This window comes from Aulostomus chinensis, chromosome 5, assembly GCF_037954235.1.
Source record: "Aulostomus chinensis isolate RoL2024-O1b breed Wild chromosome 5, RoL_Achi_v1.0, whole genome shotgun sequence".
Taxonomy (NCBI): domain Eukaryota; kingdom Metazoa; phylum Chordata; class Actinopteri; order Syngnathiformes; family Aulostomidae; genus Aulostomus; species Aulostomus chinensis.
Window position 1 is genome coordinate 10,792,582 of NC_141324.1, and position 10,121 is coordinate 10,802,702.

Sequence of the window (10,121 nt, forward strand, 5' to 3'; positions counted from 1 at the left end):
CATTTATATGTATACAAAGCAAATGCCATGAGCCCATACCGACCGGAACCGGCCATCCTCCGGCCCGGTGCTGGTCCAGGACGGGACTCAGGCTGCGTCCGAATTGCCAAGCAGGTCTGATCGTAGGTCTCAGAGCAGGTCGGAGGCTGTCCCAAACCACAACTGGCGCCAGTAGCGACCTACTTCGCAACCTAAATTCCAGCCTAAACACGCCCACATTGTAGGTCGGTTCAGGTGCATCCTAAAAACTTGTGAACCCGCAAGCCAAGTTTGCGCAACAAACGGGCTGCGTTCCGACCAGCACCGTACTCTCTGCTCAGGGAAGACCCTGCGTCGTCAAAGTTCCTCCGTTCGGAACACCCTGCTACGTCACCAGCGCATTCCTCACTTCCTTTAGTCTTCACCAAAATAAAACATTGCATGCGCTACAAAATAAAACTGCCTTCACAGAACACACATGACCCTTCATTTTAGTTTTTATTGTAATGCACTTCCTGGAGCATCACATCATGAAACAACTAAACGTCATAAATGTTCTTGTTAATTAAACGTGATTTAAGAAATGTACGATTTGTACGGTCACTTAAAAACTATTGTTCAGCGGGTTCTTATGTTGTGATGCTGGAAAGTGTAACAAGCCAATATTTGTTCATTTATACCTGGTATGTCATTAAAATTAATAATGATGTGCCGAAAATTACGATTGGAGTGGCACGAAATAAATGCTGATGCTAAATTTTTATCAACATTCTTGTGGAATTGTTGTGCAGGTGATGTCACCGTTCTTACGCAAATGAACTCATTTTCATTATTCGCCATTATTTTCCAGGCTCGGACGCACGTCTGCCGCCGCTGGCGAGTTTTTTTTTAATCTTCCGCGCCGCACGGACACCGCAATGCATCATGGGGGAATCTTGCTTGTCAACTTCCGGCGAAGTGTACAACAGTTGTTCAGTTGTTCCCTGTACCGTGCTCAGCTCCCTCTGAAGTGTCCCCTGCGGTGTGGAGCCTCAGTTAAGATGGCTGTATACCGTGCGCAGGGAGCTGCAGGGCGATCGGAGCGCACCAACAGTCTCCCATTCTGGTGCAGCACCATCATTTATAGTCGTTGTTGATGACTAAAGGTGCGTTCATGTGCTTAATAATCGAGAATGAGTGAAAGGTGCTCAGAGTGGAGTGCAGTACCACAGCCAAGCCAGCAGGTGGGGCTTTCGTTGCTGCTGTACACCTGATTGCGATATCTGTGCTCTGCCAGCAGAGGTCGTGCTTCCCCACCAGTCTTCTAGGGTGTCTGAATGGTGCCGCCATGTTTGGGTTGTAGCAGTAGGCTGCAGCGGTAGGTCGTAGCAGGAGGACGTAGGTTGGTACTTGGCAATTCGGACGCAGCCTCAGTCACTGGCCTTCATTTGGCAGATGAGTGCCCTGAAGTCTCCTCCCACACTTGGCCCTCCATGCTAGCCACACGTCACTTCCTGGTCTGAATAAATGCGTTTGTGAGTTGGGGTCGCCGTTAATCATCATGTTAAATAATTAACGTGTACAAACAAAGAACGGAATGGACGCAGCTCGTCCCGGGTTTGCTGGCATCACCACAACAGGAACCGGCTCATCCACTCGATCCTTCCGCTTATGAACCCGGAAGTGCAGCGGTGACCTTTGATGACGTAGGCAGGGAAGATGAGCAAACACAGACCGGATTGTTCTGTTTTGCCTTCGACGCCAAGGAACCCGCCTCATCGACTCAGACTACCAAGACCAAGAACGCGGAATGAGGCGATAACAGGCGAACCTGCCGGTCGTTCGGGGAAAGTCGTCTTCGGGGCCGGAGCCTGATCCGGAGCCCGATCCCGAGCCCACTGCAGGAGCGGTTTGAACCTCCGCCAGCCACGTCACACCGCTCCAGCTCTCTCCTGCCCCGCTGGACTACCGTCCCGGGTACAGTAGTGCTCCCCCCGGTGCCGCTCCTTCCGCGGCCATGCCTCCCATGGGGATCCGCCTCTCGCCGCTCGGGGTGGCCGTGTTCTGCCTCCTCGGAGTCGGCGTCTTGTACCACTTGTACGCCGGCGTCCTCTCCACCCGCTGGGCTGCCTCCAGGTCAGTGTCCCCGCTGCTCCTGGTGGTTGAATACAACAGGAGTACATGTACGTGTAACACGTGTACCACACCATCTACACCTGTATTCCTTCTACCACTACTGCACTCGTGAACAGTAAGTGTGTGTGTGTGTGTGTGTGTGTGTGTTGCTGCTGATATACTGAACGATCAGACCACCAGGAGGCTGAGTATAGTGGCACTACCAGAGGTACCACGATCCCATAGATACTGCAATACTCAAGTATTCCTGACTAATTGATTTTAAATCCAAGACGTCCACTGCCACCACCCGGTTCAGTGGATCAAAAAAGGGTACACATTTATTGAAGAAATGAACTCTGACATACCGATAAATGTCTGAAAGTATGAGGCGTGTAAGTCAGTGTGGGTGTAGATGGAGGCGAGGAGAGTAGTGGGTGGAGACAGACGGATGGAGCAACCTAAACTAATAAGTAGGCTGAACCACGGTGCCGTCAGGATCAAGAGAGAAGGACCAGAGGGCTGAGAGGACGGTTCTTCAATACTCCACTGGGAGACTGGCCAGGTGCTCCCAGTTAGAGGACTCCGTCTACCAGCAGGATACCTGCAAGACAAACAAAACACACACACACACACACACAGCAGGCCCTGGTATACAGGAGGCCGTCACATCCACATCCACATCCAGAATTTTTTGAACAATGTTAGTAAAGGTGAGCAGTGGTTCAAAGCTGGGGAACACACGACACCCGCCAAGCCCTGGAAACAAGCGCCATGTCCCTCACAGAAGTATTGCCGTGGTAACACGTGCGCACATGTGGGCTGGGACATGGATGCAGTGTCATGAACTACAACATGGTGGGATGTGTCCATCATAGTCAGCTGCTGCTCACCGTTCAGAGGGACGCTGCGGGGCTGAAGCCTGAGCTGGAAGCAGCCACCTTGCCAGGTGTGAAGTGGGGACTTTGATCAGTGTCTGGTTCTGTTTGTGCAGGCAGAAGAGAAACGTGGACCTGAGGGAGCTGCTGGCCGTCTCTGTGGAGGCTGCAGTTCTCGGTGGCAAAGAGGTAAAACTCGTCGGTTGAGCTGACACGTAACCAGTGAATGTTGAGTGTCACGCTGCAGCGAAACCTGAGTTGTTCCTCCCTCCCCAGGTGAAGAAGGTGCGTGAGGAAAATGCCCTGAAGGAGAAGTCCAAGGGCAAGACAAAGGAGGGGGCCAGTGAACTCCTGACAATGGGTGACCTGCAGTCTCATAGAAAGATGTACAACCTGATCAGCAACACCTTCCCTGAAATCACGGTGAGCACAACCTTGACTTGTTCTGCAGGTCATAGCAGAGCAACCAAGGAATTCCTGATTGCTGCTGAAATAAGACCTGAAGCAGTCTAACCTGAAAAGTCCTCACAGAGCCAGAAAGAGCCTGCTGAGGTTTGTGATGAAGGCTGCCAGCAAACTCATTCAACCAGTTTGTGGAATTTTGAGGATGACAATCTTTGCTTTGTGGTTCTGGAATTGAATTTGATGTCGTCAAAGACTGAAGGAAGACAAATGGATGTCAAAAAGGGGAAATAAGAGCAACCACTGTTGGAAGCACCCCTGGGTGTCATTTCGGTGTTGGGGCTCCTAAGGTCTCAGGACCTGGGAGAGGCACGGACATGGCAGCTTCCAGGCCCGTCACAGAAAGTGGTTTCTTGCTGGTTTGTGCCTCGCCACTAGGCAGGTGTGTGGCGAACGCTATTTACCAAATCCCAGTAGAACAGAGACATTTGAGAGGGTTATGACGGCTAGAATTCCCATTTGTCTCGTTCGATAAAGCCTGAAGACACAAGGAGCGCCCGTCCTCAGTCTGCCTGTGCTGACTTGTAGGTGAACAGTGAGGAACATGACAACATGGTGGACAAGGAAGTGATCTGGAGCCGGGACATCCCAGCTGACATAGTGGACCGGATCGAGGGGGGCAAGGACGTTCCTGCGGGGAGCGTCACGGTGTGGATCGACCCTTTAGATGCCACACAGGAGTACACAGGTGCGTGCGCTCGTGCTGCCTGTTTTTATAGTCGTCTTAGCCTTGCCTTTGTCTCCAGCTGACATTTTAGTTTTTAGTAGTTTTAGTCAATGAAAATTGTATTTTAGTCTCTTTTTAGGAATGCAATTCTATTCAACCCAGTCAATACAGAGAGTAGAGGAGCAGACACAACCAACCTGAACTGTAGCCAAACCCGGTCATGGTCCAGACCAGGTCATCTTAGGAGCAGACTCAAGAACCCGTCCATTCCAAACGACGGTGATGAATTTACGATCTTCGCAGATGTCGTTTACGCTCGACTCGAACTTCTCTGGCACCGGCAGTTGCATGCATCTTCTAGATAATGCGGTGCGCGCAGGGCTTGAGGAAGTGACGTCACGCGCATCTGCGCAGTGGGAAACTGTGGAATACTTCAACGAAATGAGGTCGTACCATTTAGTCTCGTCTAGTTTTGGTCAACAAAAATGCAGAGACATTTTAGCATGGTTTTTATTTCGTAAACCACATTTAGTCTCGTTTTTATTTGTCAACAACACTGCTTTATTATACATCTGGTCACGTCATCATCACATGACCAGCATTAACGTTGCGTCTCGTCTTCGTCACCTAATAAAGGTTTGTTGACGGCGATATTTAGTCGTACTTTTCCTTGGTGAAAGCAACACTCGTGGTGTTAGCTTTGGGCGGCTCATGGTTTGTGGAGGTGACGTGTGAGGGCTACGACGATGAAGGTCGCCCTGACGATGCTGACGCCTGTCTGGCTTCTCTCCCCTGCATCTCTGGACAGAGAACCTGGTCCAGTATGTGACCACTATGGTGTGTGTGGCGGTGGGCAGTAAACCAGTCATCGGGGTCATACACCAGCCCTTCACTGGTTTCACTGGTGAGTGTGTGTGTCCCTGACTAGATGATTGTGGGTTGAAACTGTGACCCGAGAAACATTTTTGAAAATCAGTTTTGTTGAAAGGCCTGAAGATGGAATGTTGCATGGTGTTAGTGAAGCAGCTTTGCTACTTCAGGTGTCATCAGTGTGTGTGTGTGTGTGTGTGTGTGTGTGTGTGTGTGTGTGTGTGTGTGTGTGTGTGTGGGGTGTTCGTTCTCTCCACAGCCTGGGCATTTGTGGGTCAGGGGTCAAACATGCGACCCCGCTCCTCCTACAGTGTGAACCCTCCAAAAGTGATTGTGTCACGTTCCCACTCAGGAAAAGTTAAAAGTTATATTCAGGATGCTTTTGGAAACTCAACAGCGATTGTGGAAGCGGGTGGAGCAGGTGAGGGACTTTCATATTTTATATCAAAAGATTTGAATGTGTGTGTGTGTGTGTGTGTGTGTGTGCGTGTTGGTCCTGTGTAAGGGACTCCACAGGGTGTGGTTGTGTGGGGTTGGGAACCGTCACACTGGCATCCTGTGAAAGCAGCTGTGTTCTCTCCCTCCCAGGTTATAAAGTCTTGTCTCTGGTGGCGATGCCGCCAGGTGACACCGAGCAGGCTGATGTTTACATCCACATCACCTTCATTAAGAAGTGGGACATCTGTGCCGGAGCAGCACTGCTCAACGCTCTAGGTAACGCCTCCTCTGCCGCCAGCCCTCCCCTCTCATGAGGTTGTGTTTCAACCTCACATCAACTGGATCAGTCGTCTGGTCCTCACCATGATGAAGAAATTTATGTTCCATTTATTTCTTGTTTGTCTGATTTGGCCTGATCCTGGATCAGTTACCTTCAAAAGTCCCTCCCAGTACAGTGGTTATTTCTCTCTGATGTTTTTCAGAGCTGTTTGAGAATTTTATTCTGAAAAATTCAGACAGGAAGTAGAAGTTAAGCTAACATCAGTTTGTGCTGCGTATTAGCAAAACGTAACACACGCACACACACGCACACACAGCCCCGTGCTCAGACTTCATCTGATCTTTACATTCATCATAATTCAGCCTCATTTCCATTGTAGGAGGTCACATGACAACTCTGAAGGGGGAGGACATTGACTACAGCGGTGCCCCACTCAACAAGGAAGGACTAGTGGCCAGCGTCGGGGTTGACCACAAGGCCATCCTGGAGAGGCTCCCAAACTGGGACCCTGACAAGCAGTGAGGGAGGTGGAGACGGCCATTGGTGCTCTGGTCAGGGAACAGTGCCAGCCCTTCCCTGGAGAGAGGCTCTCAAACCCAAGCAGGCCTCACTGGCAATCAGATGGGTTGGAGTCATTGACACGGCACACTGAGAAGAACTGAGGAACCAACATGGCTGCCGCTGGACACACAATGGCTCTCAATGCACACTGGGACATACAAACATGGTTGCAGCTTTGCTGAGATACACTGTTCTCCACACACACACACACACACACACACACACACCCCCTTGGTCTCAGAGAGGACTATGGCTGCCCGCCTGGTCTTTTGTGGCGTGAACGCTGAAGTAAGCAGCTCATTACTGAACAATACAACAAAAATCTTTTTTTCTCATCATCCGAAGGTCAAGTTTGATCACGCGTCCCGTGAGAGCAAAGGAACTCGGAGCACAACGTATTCCAGACTGGACCGAGGTGGAGGAGTGAGCCCGGCAACATGCATTGCTGCACCAGCACCACCTCACTGATATCCTCCAATGGTTCTTCTGGCCGGGGCTTTTTAACTTGGGATCACCCCGAGGCTAAGCTAGCACTAGCACCGCCAACGGTGACGCCAGCCCCGTCAGATGGTTTTGACGGTCAGGACTCTGTCTTCCGGGAAGGATTTACTGTGACTGCTGATAGTTGTTGCTTCTCTCGCGGGCCTGGGTCGAGGTTGTCTCCACCATTTATCCGTATTTGACTGTGTCGGGTGTTAAAGGGTCTTAACTCATGAGGAAGTGGACTCCCGCCTAGTGATGGGACCCTGCTCTGTCTCAGAGTGGCTGGTCATCGTGCATGTAGCCGGTGTCAGAGCCAACAGGAGGAAGAGAAGGAGAAGCATCTCTGTAAGCAGTTGGCGACTGGTCGTGCTCCACGCTGTGAGCCCCTCCACTACGCCTTGAAGGAGAAGCGTGGAAAGAGTTTTCAAAAAACAACACTTTCTTTGCCCCTTATTAGTGCAGTTGTAGTATAATTTCAGATATTTGAATTCAGTTTCATGTATTTGAACTTTGATTCAAATGTCCAAGAATCTTTATTTGGAAAGAAAGAAAAGAAGGGACTGTCTTCATCAGACAGTTTCCAGCAGTCCGAACTCAGTGAGCAGGGCAGTGGGAGAGAGGCTTGATTCATTGTTGGCACCCGTGGCAACGCCACAGCCTCGTGTGTGTAGGAGGCAGACGGCTCCCAGTCCTCTGGACCGAGCTCGTCTGTGGCTTTTATTAATTTCACTAAATGTAACTGTTGAACAATTAGAAGCTTTAAACTCCCAAAATACTTGCTCCAGTGTTCCAAGTACAAAAAACGGCAGCAGCATCACAGCCAGGTTCTACCAGCGTTTCATCGGTGCAGCCTCAGCACAGCCAGACCACTGAAGGATCGATGCCGGTAGGCTGTGGCCCCGCCCACAACAATAGATCAAGCTTCACCACCACAAACTCCATGTCATTTGACAGAAACGCTAGTCTTTTCATTCCAGATGAAAGTCTGTTCTCAGACAAGTGTCAGTTCCTCCACAACACTTCCACCCTTCCAACCAAGAGTGACAGGCTGAGGATCCTGCAGAACCTGATGGAGCCTCAGTCGTACAAGTGGGCCTTGTCGAAGAAACCGCCACGTCACCAGCAATCATGAAAGATTAGAAAAAGAATCCACTGGATCTCAATGTAGAGGCCGGCCTCCCCGGACTGCAGCGTGAAACAGAGCACCAGAAACTGTGGCTGTCGTTTTTCACAATTATTTAATGGAGCAAGGGTTTACATTTTTGATCAAGAAAATAATTAGCATTCAAGTCAGCCTTTGAAGTAATCCAAGTGACATCCTGGATCAGTGTGATGGAGACTGCTGTCTGCTAACCCTACCCTCACCTGGCTTCCAACTTACGACGCGCTCTTGTCCTTGTGTCATCAGACAGGACGCGGGTGGGTGGGATGGGTGTGTCCATCAACAGTGTGGTGAGGTTGACAATTGTGCTGTGGAAACACGTAACAGGCCTGAATGTGTGTCACGCACCTGCTGAAATGCACAGAGTGGAGCTGCTTCTGTGTCGCCTCAGGTGTGTCTGTGTCAAGGTTCCTACCAGACGTGCTTTCTCAGACTGAAGGTGAGAACTGCGAATAAAAGCTGTGGTGGTGGCATCACAGGGTTCATACTACACACTAGAGGAAAGCCGCAGCACTGCAGTACCCCCCCACTCTACCGAACTCAGCCCAACCCCAAATGCTCCACTCAGATCTTAGTCAGCATCAAGTGGATTTGCTGGTGGAACCTGAAATACCTGAGGCTGATCTTGTTTGTAACTACCTGTTACTTTTCTGCATGTTACCATGACCCTCCATTAAATCCCTCCCTCTCATACAACCTGAGGTGTGACTTCTTTACAGTGCAGGAGCAGGGATGTCCTTTTAGGATCAATCATAGAAAACATTCATCTCCGAGGTGTGAGATATGAAGACACCCAGGGGTGAAGTTGCTGGTAGCAGCCACATCAGCCCTGATGCTCCTGGTCCTTCATCCTTCCAGTGCCAAATAAAACTCAGTCCTGCGGGGAAATCACTTTGTTGGACAACAGTTAAGACAGTCTTACATGATGGAGGTCCCTGGAGATCAGTGACAAACTGGGAACATTCCCCTGTTTTGCAGATGTTTCAGTGATGAACCGGTGTTATCATGCTAATGTACCGTGAGTGTCGTTCTGATGTACCAATGACACACATTGTTATTGTGCTGATGTTCCAGTGTTGTCAAACTGATGTACCCACGATGTGTCACTGTTGTCATGCTAACGTACAAATGATGCATCAGTGTTGTGCTAACTTACCCGTGATGCACCAGTGTTCTGTGATAATGTGCCAATGATGTTCCAGTGCAGTCAAGCTGACGTACCAATAGCGTACCAGTGTTGCCGTGCTAGCATGCCAGTGGCGTACCAGTGTTGCCGTGCTAGCATGCCAGTGGCGTACCAGTGTTGCCGTGCTAGCATGCCAGTGGCGTACCAGTGTTGCCGTGCTAGCATGCCAGTGGCGTACCAGTGTTGCCGTGCTAGCATGCCAATGGCGTACCCGTGTTGTCGTGCTAGCATGCCAATGGCGTACCCGTGTTGTCGTGCTAGCATGCCAATGGCGTACCCGTGTTGTCGTGCTAGCATGCCAATGGCGTACCCGTGTTGTCGTGCTAGCATGCCAATGGCGTACCAGTGTTGTCGTGCTAGCATGCCAATGGCGTACCAGTGTTGTCGTGCTAGCATGCCAATGGCGTACCAGTGTTGTCGTGCTAGCATGCCAATGGCGTACCAGTGTTGTCGTGCTAGCATGCCAATGGCGTACCAGTGTTGTGCACCAGCAGCAATGACATTAGGGATGCTCCTCAATTTCATTGATTAGTCATGTACCTGACATGACCTCCAAGCCGCTAGGTTGGGGCCGGGTTTGGTGGTGTCAGGTCACTTTGATGGCTGGGTCCCCCATAGAACCTAGACAGGCCCCTTCTTCTAAGTCTGGCCAGTTGACTGTCAGTAAGTTTTCAATGTAAGTGCTCCTCTTGAGTGACAGAAGCAGCTCCACTGAGCTGTCAGCTTGTTGAAGGTCGGCTCTCTTGAGGACCTCTGATGTGGAAACGTACCACACTGGTACAGGCCAAGACCAGCGATGCTCTGCACAGTCAGATGCTAGCCTGATAAAGTCCTGGGATCCATATTAAACCTGTTTAGCTCAGCGTGACACTCCCGGCAGCTGAAAAACTGCTCCGAGTCCCCTATTTGTTGAAGCTCCAGCTGTTGCAGGGAGCTGCAGAGCGACAGCTCTAACTTGCCATGGGTGAGAAGGAGGTAGAACAGTTGCAGATTGTTGCACTCTAAGAACAGAGGCTGCTAAGCAGAGGTCAACATGGACCTCATGACAGAAGATCTGCGTC

The 10,121-nt window shown here is 50.5% G+C and overlaps 1 protein-coding gene across 1 annotated transcript; it reads left to right on the forward strand.

Annotated features, from left to right (window-relative positions):
• The first annotated feature begins 1,362 nt into the window (after positions 1–1,362).
• Positions 1,363–9,103, forward strand: bpnt2 (3'(2'), 5'-bisphosphate nucleotidase 2). The gene is made up of 8 exons (XM_086203095.1): positions 1,363–2,094; positions 3,068–3,140; positions 3,228–3,374; positions 3,942–4,101; positions 4,889–4,984; positions 5,210–5,371; positions 5,539–5,664; positions 6,048–9,103. The coding sequence occupies exons 1-8, from the start codon at positions 1,976–1,978 to the stop codon at positions 6,188–6,190; spliced, it is 1,026 nt and encodes a 341-aa protein (XP_086059221.1). The 5' UTR covers positions 1,363–1,975; the 3' UTR covers positions 6,191–9,103.
• The last annotated feature ends 1,018 nt before the right edge of the window (positions 9,104–10,121 follow it).

Excerpts from the sequence above, each read along its gene's own strand:
- bpnt2 (XM_086203095.1), top strand. The coding sequence starts at position 1,976 with ATGCCTCCCATGGGGATCCGCCTCTCGCCGCTCGGGGTGGCCGTGTTC. Across the intron at positions 4,102-4,888 it reads TGCCACACAGGAGTACACAG|AGAACCTGGTCCAGTATGTG; the intron begins GTGCGTGCGCTC and ends ATCTCTGGACAG. Across the intron at positions 5,665-6,047 it reads AGCACTGCTCAACGCTCTAG|GAGGTCACATGACAACTCTG; the intron begins GTAACGCCTCCT and ends TTTCCATTGTAG.